This window comes from Notolepis coatsorum (assembly GCF_963971535.1).
Source record: "Notolepis coatsorum genome assembly, chromosome: 12".
Taxonomy (NCBI): Eukaryota; Metazoa; Chordata; class Actinopteri; order Aulopiformes; family Paralepididae; genus Notolepis; species Notolepis coatsorum.
In genome coordinates this window covers 30,264,032-30,281,010 of record NC_140176.1, presented here as the reverse complement: position 1 = coordinate 30,281,010, position 16,979 = coordinate 30,264,032, and the positions used below count along the sequence as shown (strand labels likewise).

Sequence of the window (16,979 nt, the reverse complement as noted above, 5' to 3'; positions counted from 1 at the left end):
CTGTCTGTCTGTCCATCGCTCCTGACAAGGTCTGTGTCTGTCTGTCTGTCTGTCCATCGCTCCTGACAAGGTCTGTCTGTCTGTTTGTCTGTCTGTCCATCGCTCCTGACAAGGTCTGTGTCTCTCTTTCTGTCTGTCCATCACTCCTGACAAGGTCTGTGTCTGTCTGTCTGTCTGTCTGTCTGTCTGTCTGTCTGTCTGTCTGTCTGTCTGTCTGTCTGTCTGTCTGTCTGTCTGTCTGTCTGTCTGTCTGTCTGTCTGTCCATCGCTGCTGACAAGGTCTGTGTCTGTCTGTCTGTGCCCATCGCTCCTGTCAAGGTCTGTGTCTGTCTGTCAGTCTGTCCATCGCTCCTGACAAGGTCTGTGTCTTTCTGTCTGTCTGTCTGTCTGTCTGTCTGTCTTTCATTCTTTCATTCTTTCATTCTTTCATTCTTTCATTCCACAAAGAATAAAAGCATAAAGAAACTAGGGCCGGAATCCACAGAGGCTTTGCGCGCTTTTTCCGAAGCAAAGCCGGCGCATCTCGCTCTCAAATGAATGAAATTAGGTTGCTCATGCGTAAAACATAGGCTTTGCGTCCGTGCAATTGGCGTATATTTAAATGAGGTAACATGGGCGGAAAATCTCCCATTTCTATGTAAATGAGCCTCTAAACAGGTGATCATGGCAGCAGTAATTGTAGCAGAGACGCATGACCGTGAAAGATATTATCGAATATCTCGAAGGACAATATCAAATCAAGCGCATGCAGCGATACCATGCAATTGTACTCATTATTTAAATATCGTTATATAACTTTGTGGGCCTTGGGGTTATGCTCGTAATCGTATATAAACAGAATCTAACTTGTTCGAGAAATATAAAGCCGAGTGCCATAGCCTTCGCAACTCGTGATTTAGAAATAAAGCTATAGCACTGACATTTCAAATGATTGGTTCTGAGATGATGATCAATACAGTAAACATTTATTTCTGATATAGGTGCTGATCAGCAGTAATGCAATGTCATGATTATTATTATTCTGAAGTTATTATTATTATTAAATTAAAAATGAATTAATAATGAATTAATAAGAACTCCTCTCCTTCACCTAATTATGAAATCAGATATAGGCCAGGGCTTTACAACTTAATAAAGAGATTGAATACAATTAAATGGGATATAAACGGAATATAGCCCAATATGATTATAATATTATTTCATTGTATATGGTATACATTTAATTTAGTTCCTATCCCATTTAATATATATTCTTTATTAAGTTGTAAAGCCCTGGCCTATATCTGATTTCATAATTAGATTATAGTGAAGGAGACGAGTTCTTATGAATTAATTATTAATAAAAAAGTATTTAATAATAATAATAATAACTTCAGAATAATAATAATCATGACATTGCATTACTGCTGATCTGTGAGGATTCGCCTGTTCCCTGAGCTTTTCCCTGTCTACTCTCCTTCACCAGCCCCCACCCTTGCGAGAATTTTTCCTGCCTCCTACTCTTCACCAGCCCCCACCCTTGTGAGAACTTTTGCCTGCCTCCTACTCTTCACCATCCCCCACCCTTGGACATTCTGTTTCTCTACCCTCACGCACCTGTTGGGAGTTTGCAATCTGCTGAAGAGTACTTAGGTTGCAGACTCCCCTCCAGTCCTTGTCGGGTCGTTCTGTGTTCTGGACTCTGTGTTCGTTCTGTATCTGTATCCACTCTGTGTTCATGGAGTTCTGTACGTTACCATCCTGTACGTTACCATCACCTGCCGCGTCTCCGGCGTGAGACGACGTGCCAGCCATCACCACCTGTCGCCGTTTGCCTGGAGTGGGACACCGTCTTCGCTCTCTAATTCTCTACGGGAGGTTTTCCAGTGTTCCCACTCCAGACGTCAAGCCGGCTCGTCATCGCTCCCGATTCCACGGGAGGAAGGCGTCTCTTCGTGATCCTCGTTCCTGGGGTGAGGCTCGTCGTCGCTCCCTAGTATTCCACGGGAGGATGGCGTGTGCCCATCCCGTTCCCCTTGGACCCAGGCTCGTCGTCGCTCCCTAGTATTCCACGGGAGGACGGCGTGTTCCCATCCCGGTCCCCTGGGACCCCCTTTGTTCTGCGCTGCCTGTCCCGTGCCAGGCCTCCGCCGTCGGAACCCTGTCCTCATCCCTGTAAGCAGCTCTGGCCCTCGCCCTGTCCAAGGCCTTAACCCTGTTCTCTGACCCTGTCTCCAGCCCGCCTCTCCGGGCCTCTGTCCCTGTCCCCCTCTCCAGTGCCCCTGGTCCTGGCCCTGACACTTAGCCCTGGTCCTTAGCCCTGGCCCTTAGCCTTTGTCCCTTAGCCTGTTCGCCTCTTAAAGGCACAGTGCCGCATTTTCCATATTTTCTTTGACTCTAGTGTTTTTTGTGTTCTCCCTTAAAGGGACTGTGCCGCTTTTTGTTATGTAAGAAATAAATGCCCTGTTTTGGCTTACTCTCATACCTGTCTTGTGTTGTGCGATTGGGGTCGGTTACAAACCATAACAGTCAGCACCTATATCAGAAATAAATGTTTACTGTATTGATCATCATCTCAGAAGCAAGCATTTGAAATGTCAGATAGCCTTATTTATAAATCACGCGTTGCGAAGGCTATTGGTACTCGGCTTTATATTTCTCGAACAAGTTAGATACTTTTCATAACTCATAAGATCTATTTTCTTTAGTATTCCGTTCATTTTGTATTGTATTTAGTTTACTTCGTAATGTATAGAGGAGTGCAAAAGAAGATAATCTTTATTGTCATTGTTGGTCCAACGAAATTGAGTTTAGAGCATCACCACATACAAACATACTGAATATAGGATGTATAAATAATAACATCAATAATATAATATCAATGTCCCAAGTGCAATAGTGCTAGTGCAAATGAATAGTATGACAGTCCAGTTGAGTAATGGATGGAGTGGGGGGGGGTGGGACAGTCAGATTTTGGTGGGACAAAGTGGGACAGATAGATAATGTAAATTCTTTAATTACAATAACTGGTCTTCACCGAATAGATAAAGGTTAAATACAGATTAGAATACTCTCCACATTCGAAGGAACGGCATGTGTCGTTTACCTTCTTGGTTTTAACTGCAAGTTTCTTTTTACTGCTTTCCATCTTGATTTCTTGATTTCTAATTTATTTTCTTTTTTTGGACAGCGCGCTAAACTTGACAGAGCGCTACATTTCGACACACACATTTCTGCCAAGAGCGCTGTCAGGGGGGCAGAGTGCGGACTGCTCGCGAGCTACACATATTGGGCGTTTCTGCGCTGGTACAGTATCTCATCGAGCAATGTGCTTTAGTGGATATCTCGCAGACGCAGAGCAGGCTCCATGGATGCAATTTGCTTCGCGCAATCCATTCTCTGTGGATTCCGCCCTAGGTTTTTTAATTTTAATTTTCTTTTCTAATTTCTCTGTTTTTCTCCCCGTCCCAATTTAGTCGTTGTGCCAATTCCCCCCCTCCCCTACCTGGTTGTTGTTCGCATGTTCTCCTACGAGTCGGTACAAGGGCGTCCCGAGTCGATCGCACGCTTCCTCCGATACGTGCGGCGACAGCCAGTGACGTCTTTTCACTTGGCAGCGAGGACTCTCATTTGGTGAAGTGTAACGCGTCCACCAAGTCCTGCCCCCGCTGAGCAAGCGCCGAGACCTGACCTGTAGGCGTCGCTGTCCACAACGCCAGATTCCCACCCACCAGCTTCCCACCCCCTAATACTGCCAATTGTATTAGTATGAACGACCAGCCAAGCTGGTAGCAACGCCGAGAGCTGGGCTCAAACCCAGCATCTCCTGCGTTGGTGATGAGCGCAATCTCCGCTACGCCACCTGACCGCCCCTGCCCTAGGTTTTTGAGTGGACTGGACCTTTAAAACAGATTTATCTAGTTCTTCATCTCAAGCATTTCTTTTTTATCTACTTTTTCTCCTCCTTTTTTCTGTGATTTTTCTCCCCATCCCAATTTACCTCTCGTGCCAATTCTCCCTCCCCTGTCCTGATCGTTGCTCGCATATGCCCCCCATTGGCCGGTTGTAGGGAGGATAGAAGCCTTGCATCACATGTCCCCTCCGATACATGTGGAGGCAGCCTGTCACATCTTTTCACCTGCCAGCGCGGACTCTCATTTGGCGAGGAGTAATGTGTAGGAAGCTCACACTGCCCCCGCCATTTTTCCTGACTTTGCTGTGCAGGCGCCCCAACCGACCTGTAGGAGTCGCTGTTCACAACGACCAGACTACCACCCTTCGACTTCCCACCCGCTAACTCTGCCAATTGAGTTAGTATGGCGGCCGGAGGCAACGCCGACAGCCGGATTCGAACCCGGTGTCTCTTGCGTTGGTGACGAGCGCAATGTCCGCTGCGCCACCCAGCCGCTTCATCTCAAGCATTTATTGAGTATTTATTGAGTTAGTTATTTATCGAGTTAGTTATTTATTGAGTTAGTTATTTATTGAGTTAGTTATTTATTGAGTTAGTTATTTATTGAGTTAGTTGTTTGTTGAGTTAGTTATTTATTGTGTTAGTTATTTATTGAGTTAGTTATTTGTTGAGTTAGTTATTTATTGAGTTAGTTATTTATTGCTATTTATTTATTGAGTTATTTATTTATTTAGTTAGTTATGTATTGAGCTATTTATTTATTGAGTTAGTTATTTATTGAGTTAGTTATTTATTGAGTTCGTTATTTATTGCTATTTATTTATTGAGTTATTTATTTATTGAGTTAGTTATGTGTTGAGTTAGTTATTTGTTGAGTTAGTTATTTGTTGAGTTAGTTATGTATTGAGTTAGTTATTTGTTGAGTTATTTATTTATTGAGTTATTTATTTATTGAGTTATTTATTGTGTTAGTTATGTATTGAGTTATTTATTTATTGAGTTAGTTATGTGTTGAGTTAGTTATTTGTTGAGTTAGTTATGTATTGAGTTAGTTATTTATTGAGTTAGTTATTTGTTGAGTTTATTGAGTTGGGGAGGAGGAGGGGTACATCTATGACCCCCGTTTCCATCAGGGGGGTCGACGTAAACATGGTTGAGGATTACAAATACCTCGGAGTACACATCGACAACAAACTGAACCGGTCAAAACACGCAGAGGCACTCTACAAGAAGGGCCAGAGCCGACTCTACTTCCTCAGAAGGCTGAGATCCTTCCACGTCTGTACAAGGATGTTGAGGATGTTCTACGAGTCGGTGGTGGCGGTGCCTTTTTGTATGCTGTGACCTGCTGGGGCAGTGGACTGAGAGCGGGGGACGCAAACAGGCTGGAAAAGCTGTTCAGGAAGGCCAGTAATGTGGTAGGGGTGGAGCTGGACTCTCTGGTGGTGGTGTCAGAGAGGAGGAGCCTTGCTAAGCTCCACGCCATCATGGACAACCCCTCCCACCCACTATACACAGACTTGGCTGATAGAAGGAGCACGTTCAGTGTTAGACTAAGACTTCCAAGATGCAACACTGAACGGCACAGGAAGTCCTTCATTCCGACAGCCATCATACTTTATAACACATCACTGTGCCTCACTGCATCAATGAGCACAGGGTGACAGTACAGTCTGGCATAATCTTCATGGACCTTTACTTTTAAATCGACACTTTACATTTTTACACTTATTATTACTGTACATTTTACTGTATATTTCTGTATATTTTTGGCTGTATATTTTATATTTTAGAATGTATATACATACCAATGTATATCCCAGACCGTATTTTATTCTTATTTTTATTCTTATTCGTGACTTTTCTTTTTGACTACCTAAATGTTTACTGTTTACTGTGAGCGATGTGTAGTGCTGAATTTCCCTCAGGATAAATAAAGGATTTCTATTCTATTCTATTCTATTCTAGTTATTTGTTGAGTTAGTTATTTATTGAGTTATTTATTGAGTTAGTTATTTGTTGAGTTAGTTATTTGTTGATCTCTCAAAGCTGTTATCTGGCTATATGTACGGTATATGTGGCTATATGTTTCCTATGATCGGTCAGCAGTTAAGTGATTTAGGTGTTGCTAATAAATGAAGGCCTTTTGCACGTTAACTGATATATTAGTTCAAAGTAGTTTTTTGTACAATAAACAGTATATCTTTGTTCATTCCTTCCCCTGAGAGTGCACGTTAATGGACATTTGCACATGTTCTTTGCTTAGGTGCGAGTGGGCTTCATTCAGTTTGGCTCCACCCCTCGGCTGGAGTTTGCGCTAGATGCGTATACCACCAAAGAAGAACTGAAGAAACGCATGAAGAAGATCTCCTACAGGTACGTCTGTCCTCTTCTCTCCAGCGATGTACTGACAATCTGCCAACATTTCTATTCATTTTTATAAAGTTTGTATATTTCAAAATGTGAATAAACAGATTTATAGAAAAAGAATTATATATATACCTTGTAATAAGCAAGTTACAGTACTTCAAAGTCATGTCTCAAATACAGTTAAATTCATCAATGCAGAACAATAGGTTATGTTTACACTCTGAGGACAAAGTGCTGTGAAAAGCAACATGTGACCTCCAGGTGACCTCCAGGTGACCCTGCCCTCATGTTGTGTGACTCTGAACACAGACTCTCTCCAGCATCTGTTCTCACAGTGCTGGCCTCCTCCCCACCTTTCTCAGCCCGCTCTCAGCCCGCAGGCACCATGCCAGGCGCTGTGCAGGCTCTGCTCAGAGCACAGGACATACCATTTCCACGCATGGCAGGAGAGGCGGGGGTGAAATGTCAATTTCACACGGCTGTTGAGGAGAGATTATCACTTTTCCACTTCAGAACAACAACTGCTAGTCCAGTTCAAGAATTCCCATGTGCTCTTTCTGTGTCCCAGGACAGTTCAGTCATTACATGAGCTTTTAATTCTGAGAGAGGATAAAATGGACCTCTCTTTGTGCTAAAATTCAGAAGCATTAATTGTTTCGCATGCTGACCACACACTCACAAACACACTAACACACACACACACACACACACACACCAATTCAATTAAAAAAATGTATTAGTCCTGCAAGGGGCAATTTAGAGCATAATATGGCAAACAGCTGCATTTCTACACATTCAAGACAAAACAGGGACAAGAGACATACATGACACTTCAAAGCACAAGAGACATGACACTGCCAGAACAGGATCCCTACATTGTTGAATAAATAAATAGATTCGGTCACTACAAAAAAAGTGCACTTTCATCAAACATTTTTAAATCAAGGGGTCAAAGGGTGCATGTTAGTAAACTGACCATTCCTTGTACTGTGGCCATTCACCAGTCGAATGGCCTCTGGAACAAACCCAAACTTTCTTCTGTTTGTTTTACAGGCAGGCTGTCTAAAGCGCTTTCCTGAGGGCAGCAGGTCAAAACACACATGAAGGACATGTGTGGAGTCATCAATTATCTTATGTGCTTTCTTGAGCACTTGAGCACTGTAAAACTGCATTAGGGATCTTTGTGTTCTGCCGATAATCTTTGAGCTAAGGTTGACAACACCTTGCCGTTTGTTCTTGTCTCTTTGACAGAGGGATGTGAACCAGCATACAAATGAAAAGGTTAGAATACTCTCAATAAAGGAAGAATAAAACGTCGTCAGAATTCTCTGGTTGACTCGAAGGAGTTTAGTTTACGAAGACAGTACAGACGCTGATGAGCCTTTTTTATTATAACATCTGTATTGTCGCTAAATTTGAGTTTGTCATCAAACACAGTTCCTAAGTATTTGTAGTTCTGGACAATTTCCACCTCAGCTCCGTGGATGGTTGTTGGGGCGACGTCTATGTGTTTTGGTGAGATAATAATTTCTTTGGTTTTGGATACATTTAAATCCAGAAAACAGCCATCACACCAGTCTACAAAGTCTTGTATTATAGGTCCATGTGATTTATCTGACTGACTGAGAAGAGATAGGATAACACTGTCGTCAGCCAATTTTACAATATGGTGATTTATATAATATTTGATAAGGCAGTCGTTTGTGTATAAAACAAAAAGAAGAGAAGAAAGACCACAGCCTTGCGGTGAGCCAGTGGAGATTAGAATTGATTTAGAACTTTTTCCATCTATACTTACTGTCTGAGTTCTATTGGTAAGAAAACTGATAATCCATCTGATAAATTGGTGATCCAAGTGAAAGTAACTTATACGTTTTTCTACAAGTATGTGAGGCTGCATTGTATTGAAGGCCGACACACTAATACACACACACTAACACACACACACACACACACACACACACACACACACACACACACACACACCTACACACTAACATGCACACACACACACACACACACACACACACACACACACACACACACACACACACACACACACACACACACACACAGAGAGACACACACTAACACACACACACACACACACACACTAACACACAGTGGAAACAAATTAATTTCAGATTAGAGTCAGGTGGTCATTGGATATTGGATTAGCTGATATGTAGACAGAGAAAGGTAAGTCAGTGTGTGTGTGTGTGTGTGTGTATATGTTTGTGTGTGTGTGTGTGTGTGTGTGTGTGTGTGTCTCACCCTCTAATGTGAACACCCATTGTGTTCACTTATTACTTACATGCCATGTTTGCCTCTGATCCAAATACAGAGTTGAAACCTGCTGTATCAACAAAAACAGCTCCACGTTCACGGTTAACAAGGGCTGTTCACCCTCGTCTCCTGTACACCCTCTCCTGTACACCCTCCCAGACCGACAGTAGGGCAGCATGTGGTAGTCTACACCCTCCCCAGACCGACAGTAGGGCAGCATGTGCTAGTCTACACCCTCCCCAGACCGACAGTAGGGAAGCATGTGGTAGTCTACACCCTCTCCAGACCGACAGTAGGGAAGCATGTGGTAGTCTACACCCTCCCCAGACCGACAGTAGGGCAGCATGTGGTAGTCTACACCCTCCCCAGACCGACAGTAGGGCAGCATGTGGTAGTCTACACCCTCCCCAGACCAACAGTAGGGAAGCATGTGGTAGTCTACACCATCTCCAGACCGACAGTAGGGAAGCATGTGGTAGTCTACACCCTCCCCAGACCGACAGTAGGGCAGCATGTGGTAGTCTACACCCTCCCCAGACCGACAGTAGGGCAGCATGTGGTAGTCTACACCCTCCCCAGACCGACAGTAGGGCAGCATGTGGTAGTCTACACCCTCCCCAGACCGACAGTAGGGCAGCATGTGGTAGTCTACACCCTCTCCATACCGACAGTAGGGAAGCATGTGGTAGTCTACACCCTCTCCAGACCGACAGTAGGGAAGCATGTGGTAGTCTACACCCTCCCCAGACCGACAGTAGGGCAGCATGTGGTAGTCTACACCCTCCCCAGACCGACAGTAGGGAAGCATGTGGTAGTCTACACCCTCTCCAGACCGACAGTAGGGAAGCATGTGGTAGTCTACACCCTCCCCAGACCGACAGTAGGGCAGCATGTGGTAGTCTACACCCTCCCCAGACCGACAGTAGGGCAGCATGTGGTAGTCTACACCCTCCCCAGACTGACAGTAGGGCAGCATGTGGTAGTCTACACCCTCCCCAGACCGACAGTAGGGAAGCATGTGGTAGTCTACACCCTCCCCAGACCGACAGTAGGGAAGCATGTGGTAGTCTACACCCTCCCCAGACCGACAGTAGGGCAGCATGTGGTAGTCTACACCCTCCCCAGACCAACAGTAGGGCAGCATGTGGTAGTCTACACCCTCCCCAGACCGACAGGGAAGCATGTGGTAGTCTACACCCTCCCCAGACCGACAGGGAAACATGTGGTAGTCTACACCCTCCCCAGACCGACAGTAGGGAAGCATGTGGTAGTCTACACCCTCCCCAGACCGACAGTAGGGAAGCATGTGGTAGTCTACTCTACACCCTCCCCAGACCGACAGTAGGGAAGCATGTGGTAGTCTACTCTACACCCTACCTAGACCGACAGTAGGGCAGCATGTGGTAGTCTACACCCTACCCAGACCGACAGTAGGGCAGCATGTGGTAGTCTACACCCTCCCCAGACCGACAGTAGGCCAGCATGTGGTAGTCTACACCCTCCCCAGACCGACAGTAGGCCAGCATGTGGTAGTCTACACCCTCCCCAGACCGACAGTAGGGCAGCATGTGGTAGTCTACACCCTCCCCAGACCGACAGTAGGCCAGCATGTGGTAGTCTACACCCTCCCCAGACCGACAGTAGGCCAGCATGTGGTAGTCTCTACACCCTCCCCAGACCGACAGTAGGCCAGCATGTGGTAGTCTACACCCTCCCCAGACCGACAGTAGGCCAGCATGTGGTAGTCTCTACACCCTCCCCAGACCGACAGTAGGCCAGCATGTGGTAGTTTACACCCTCCCCAGACCGACAGTAGGCCAGCATGTGGTAGTCTACACCCTCCCCAGACCGACAGTAGGCCAGCATGTGGTAGTCTACACCCTCCCCAGACCGACAGTAGGCTAGCATGTGGTAGTCTCTACACCCTCTCCAGACCGACAGTAGGCCAGCATGTGGTAGTTTACACCCTCCCCAGTAGGGTAGTGCATCGACCAGGAAGGGAATTGGCATAACGCCAAAATTGGGAATAGGGGAGCAAAGTAGGAAGACACCATTATTTTTCGATGGCTTCCCTCTACCAGGACTGTCTCGTAGCGCTGAACTTTTTTATTTTCATGTCAACGTTCACACGCACAATATACGCTTACCTAGGATTTGACTTGATTCAACAACAAAGCAGTCGGGGCAATGGCAAACCGAAAATGGTCGAAAGTGTGGTTATTTGAAGTTTGGATATTTTTTTTCACAACTGAGGTAGGTAGATTACATTTTTAGAGACTAAAGTACAGAAAAAAGGTACCGTTGGGTACCGGTATCGATTCACAGGTACCGGTACCGTATTGGTTCAAATGTGAACGGTACCCATCCCTACTCCTAGTGCTGAACCTCTACAGGCTCCTAGTGCTGAACTCTCTCTCTCTCTCTCTCTCTCTCTCTCTCTCTCTCTCTCTCTCTCTCTCTCTCTCTCTCTCTCTCTCTCTTCCTCTCTCTCTCTCTCTCTTCCTCTCTCTCTCTCTCTCTCTCTCTCTCTCTCTTTCTCTCACTCTCTCTTTCTCACTCTCTCACTCTCTCTCTTTCTTTTTCTCTTTCTCTCTCTCTCTCTCACTCTCTTCCTCTCTCTCTCTCTCTCTCTCCCTCCCTCCCTCACCAGGGGGGGCAGCACCCAGACAGGCCTGGCTCTGAAGTATGTGGTGAGGAAAGGCTTCCCAGGGGGTCGTAACTCCAGCGTTCCTCGTATCGTCATCCTGCTGTCGGACGGTCGGTCACAAGGCAGTGTGTTGCAGGCAGCTGCTCAGCTCAAGGAGACGGGCGTCGTCCTGTTCGCTGTCGGTCTGCGTTACCCCAGGTACTGTCTTCATTCACATCCATACTGTACTGTGGCCCAAACACCTGTAAGATAACATCCTTATTGTACTGTGGCCCAAACACCTGTAAGATAACATCCTTATTGTACTGTGAACCAAACACCTGTAAGATAACATCCGTATTGTACTGTGGACCAAATACCAGTAACAGATAACATCCATATTGTACTGTGGCCCAAACACCTGTAAGATAACATCCATATTGTACTGTGGCCCAAACACCTGTAAGATAACATCCTTATTGTACTGTGAACCAAATACCAGTAAGAGATAACATCCTTATTGTACTGTGAACCAAATACCAGTAAGATAACATCCGTATTGTACTGTGAACCAAATACCAGTAACAGATAACATCCATATTGTACTGTGGCCCAAATACCTGTAAGATAACATCCATATTGTACTGTGGCCCAAACACCTGTAAGATAACATCCTTATTGTACTGTGAACCAAATACCAGTAAGAGATAACATCCTTATTGTACTGTGAACCAAATACCAGTAAGAGATAACATCCTTATTGTACTGTGAACCAAATACCAGTAAGAGATAACATCCTTATTGTACTGTGAACCAAAATACCAGTAAGAGATAACATCCGTATTGTACTGTGAACCAAATACCAGTTAGAGATAACATCCTTATTGTACTGTGAACCAAATACCAGTTAGAGATAACATCCGTATTGTAATGTGAGCCAAATACCAGTAAGAGATAACATCCTTATTGTACTGTGAACCAAAATACCAGTAAGAGATAACATCCTTATTGTACTGTGAACCAAAATACCAGTAAGAGATAACATCCTTATTGTACTGTGAACCAAATACCAGTAAGAGATAACATCCTTATTGTACTGTGAACCAAATACCAGTAAGAGATAACATCCTTATTGTAATGTGAGCCAAATACCAGTAAGAGATAACATCCTTATTGTAATGTGAGCCAAATACCAGTAAGAGATTACATCCTTATTGTACTGTGAACCAAATACCAGTAAGAGATAACATCCTTATTGTACTGTGAACCAAATACCAGTAAGAGATAACATCCTTATTGTACTGTGAGTGCGATCGATATGAGACGGTATCATATACCCATTTAACACAATCAGTAACATTTAGATCAACTCAAAAAAGGCAACGAAAATATCATTTGACATTTTTATTTTTTAGCTCTTCCAGACATTTAAGTGAAAAATAATCTATTGTTTTTAATACAAATAGACCTCATGTTCACTGTAAAGTGCCACGTTTTGATATATTGAGCTTTAAACTTAAAATAACTTTAAGTCAAAAGTAAAGAAATTTGGAACACACAACTTAAAACCCCTCCCAATTTTCTTATGTTGCATGATCATGTATACATTTATTATGTATTATATTTTGTATGTTTAAATATCAACATTATCTGGCCATCTTCAGTAAATACTATCAAAGTCCTCTGACCTCATCTGGTCTTTCCAAAGACCAGAGATGGGAAGCGAACGCACGCGTGTGCACACACATACACATACACACACGCACGCACACACATACACACACACACACACACACACACACACACACACACACCACACACCACACACCACACACACACACACACACACAGAAAGGGAGAATGGCTTATAGCAGACTTAATGATTTTAGAATATTTCAGCTAATGAAGTTAAATGTTTATTATCATCAACTATCCAGTTCGTTTTTATAGTGTAACGTTTTGCTACTTAAAATCATTGAACGTAGAGAGAGGGAGAGAGGCTCAGGGGAAAAAAGCAGGGACTTATTTCGGGTTGCAAAATGCGACCAAATAGGTGCTCTCTGGAGCCCTGCTGTAACGTCTTCACACACGGGCGTTTCACATGCTGTTGTTGTTGGGCGTATATTAGCCATCCTGCTAACCTGACTCTGTCAGATGGTTTGTTTTCACATCTCGCGTGATGATCTTGCACGAATCCAGCTGCCGGAGCTGCGCTTGAGCGTAATGAGACTCTATATGAACCGATCTTTTTATGTTGCATCGATCCTATTGGATCATTGATAATTTTTTTATTAAAATGATTTTTTTTAACCTTTATTTAACCAGATAAAAAAGCATTGAGACAAAATCTAATTTACAATGCTGACCTGGCCAAGAAAGCAGCAACGTTTCCACAATGGTAAACACAACAAAAACATATAAAACACAGAGAATAACACAACAAAAAGCAATCACTACATTGTGCACATTTGGAACAATAAAAAACCAAGGTACATTACTCATTACTACAGTACATGAGCAGCTGGTGGTAAGTCAAGTCAAGTCAAGAGTTTTATTTGTCACGGCATACAAGTATACAATGAAATGCGGGTGGTCTTGCCCGCAACAATGTGCAATACAGTAGTAACAACATATAATAGAATCCAATAAAACAACTTTGTGCAATAAACAAATGACCCCAGATAACATAAGGACCCCAAAATAAGGACCCCAGATAACATCCATTTAAAACTGGCTAAAGGAACAAGTGCCATCAGTTTGAGGCTTGACTGAAGGCCATTTCAAGACCAAGGACCAAAATAAGAACAGTACTGTGCTTTGATCTGAATTGCAGATTGCATAGGGTTAAGGATGTTGTGTGAATTTAGAAAAAGCTTTAGCTGAGCAGAAACTAAGGACTCAAGAATCTTTGATAACAGAAAGATTTGAGATGGGTCGATAATTATTCAAATCAGTGGGATCACCAGCTTTCAGGAGGGGCGATACAAAAGCTTGCTTCCACACAACTGGCAGTGTGTGAGTGGACAGGGAGAGATTATACATATCAGTAACTGGTTGTGCTATAATCGGTGCTGCAATCTTTTAAAAGAAAGGGTCGAGGCCGTCAGGTCGGGTCAATTGATTGCAGACCGTGTAAGACTTCAGAGACCGAGAAGGAGGCAAAATCAAAAACAGGGGAGATCATCTCATGACTATGACTAAGAGTACTACCATGCAGAGAGTCATGAATTTGCTCATCATAAAAATGGCCAGCCTTTTTGAAGTGAGCATTAAAATCGTTAGACATAGCATTTCTATCAGAAATAAAATAATCACAGACCATTTCCCCCCATTTTTGTGGGAGACTAGAAACCTTCTTGTTCTGAAGGGATTTAATTGTTTTCCAGAACTTGGAATGGTCAATAAAACTATCAGTGGTTAGGCTCAGATGAGATCAGCTAGTTCTCTAGTAAACCATGGATTGTCCCTATTCTTAACTGTGATCTATAAAGAATTGGACAGCATCATTGACAGATGTAATTAACTCTGTAAGGTGCCATTTAACTTCCGCCAGATTGTGTAGGAAAGCCTGCTCGGAGAAGTGTTTGAAGCAGTGCCTGACCACGATAAGGCCCTTGGCTTTGGGCACCTTAGTGCTCCTAACGCAAGCAATAGTGCAATGGTCGCTGATATCATTAGGAAAAACACCAACAGACACATACTTATAATAATAATAATAACTTTATTTGTATAGCACTTTTCATACAGAGGTTGCAGTTCAAAGTGCTTCACAACAGTAAAAAATACAGGCATAAACGAGCATAAAAAGATAGACAGGTAGAATCACAGTGTTTCACATTAGGATCTAGCATCCCAATAGGCTCTCCGCTTACAGTTTTCAGTAACACAAATAGTAAAAAATAGTTTAAAATGATTCAGTTTAAAAATAGTAAAAAAATTATAAAATAGAACGGACATAAAAAATACAGACATGAGCGAGCATAGCAAGGTATGGCAAATCACAGTGTTTCACATTAGGATCTAGCATCCTAATAGGCTCTCTATTCAGTAATACAAATAATCACAGTGTTTCACATTTGGATCTTATGAACTGCATTAGTTAGAATGACATCTATAAGGGTGTCGCTATTGGGTTTGGCAGGGTTTATTCTAGTAGGACTTTCAATAAGCTTATCAATAAATAAGAGTTAAATTCAAGGAATCACAAACCTGCTTAAACTGTGAAGATTTATCACTCAGCCAGTCCCAGTTTAAATCACCCATTAATATGATTTCAGAAGAAAACTTTGACAACAATTCAGTAAAGCTAGTAGTTGCATCAATGATGGCCGAAGGAGGTAGAGCAGTCGTCTTGTAATCCAGGGGTTACCGGTTCGATTCCCGCTCCTCCGGGGCAGCGTGTCGAAATGTCCTTGAGTAATACACATAACCCCTAATCACTCCCGATGAGCAGGTTGGCATGGCATGGCATGGTTGCCTCCGCCGTCGGTGTGTGAATGTGTGAGTGAATGGGGCAAATGTGAGGAACAAATTGTAAAGCACTTTGAATAAATGCGCAATATAAAATGCACCATTTACTATGGAGAGAGGTTGACATTGGGATTCTTGACTCTGTGATGATGTCATTCTAGTTAATCTCAGCCATCGTTAAGCACCTGTTCCCACAGACAACACTTGTCAACAGAGCTGCTCTGAGCTGCTGGCTGACAGAGAGGACGGGTGCTGTGGTTTAACACAGGAAGACAGACAAATCCTTTAGGGATCAGTGTGAATCCTGCTTTATGACCTTAAATAAAGAAACTTCCTCTACTGTAGTACACACACATGCACACACACACACACACACACACATGCACATGCACACACACACACACAGGGAGCTAAATTAACTTTTTGACTCACCGGCCAGTGGCGGGTAGATGGGAAGAATCTACCCGCCAAGCATATTTTTTACCTGCCAAATTTATTTTGATTAAAAAAAAATATATATATATTTTATATACATTTTTTTTTTAAATAAAATATATATTATATAATCATACTTGTAGTTGTATTATCTGCGAGACATCGCCACCACGCAATAAGTCAAAATGCTCGCTATCTGCAAACAGCTCCACTGTCTGTGTGTATACTTGAGTAGCCTCCAGCTCCAGCAAGGATTCTCCGGCGATGCAGCTAGACCCTATACTAATACTCTACATTCAGCATGCAAGGATTCTCCGGCGCTGCAGCTGGACCCTATTGGTGTATAATGTTACGGTTCTTTGGTCAAATCACATTCATCAAGCCCTCAGCTAGAATACGCATTTAATCAATGTTATAAGACATTGATATCAGGAGCTATCTGTAGCTACTGCTAGCCCGCTAGATAACGTTAAGACACTTTAGTTTACTGGGACATATAGAGCTAACGTGAGCTAGCTAACGTGAGCTAGCTAACGTGAGCTAGCTAACGTGAGCTAGCTAACGAGGGAACGGAGGTATTATGCACTCGAGTCGACTATTGCTGGAGAATTTGTTGATATCAGCAGCTATCAGTAGCTAGCCAGCTAGATACCGTTAGACAATGCCTCGTCATGTATTAAACTAAAAGTGAATAGTTGACTGGGTCATTGTTTAAACAGTAACGGTAGCTCATGGAGGTCCGATCTAGACTAGAGCAGACTGCCTCTGTGTTGATACGAGCAGAAGCCAATAGTATCCCGCTGCAGGGCTGGGCGGATATGACTCGTTGCCACGTTTTTTTTCAAAATAAGAGTATCATACAAACTGAATGTTGCTAACTGCCGGAGCCATCGATATTAT

General features: G+C 43.4%; 1 protein-coding gene across 4 annotated transcripts in view; it reads left to right on the top strand.

Annotated features, from left to right (window-relative positions):
- Nucleotides 1-16,979, top strand: part of vwa2 (von Willebrand factor A domain containing 2) — a 120,375-nt gene that overhangs the window by 75,254 nt on the left and 28,142 nt on the right. For all 4 annotated transcript variants that reach the window (XM_084326419.1, XM_084326418.1, XM_084326417.1 and 1 more), the window contains 2 exons: nucleotides 6,159-6,268; nucleotides 11,199-11,393. In XM_084326419.1, the coding sequence (XP_084182545.1) occupies nucleotides 6,159-6,268; nucleotides 11,199-11,393 (305 nt within the window). The remainder of the gene's footprint in view (nucleotides 1-6,158; nucleotides 6,269-11,198; nucleotides 11,394-16,979) is intronic.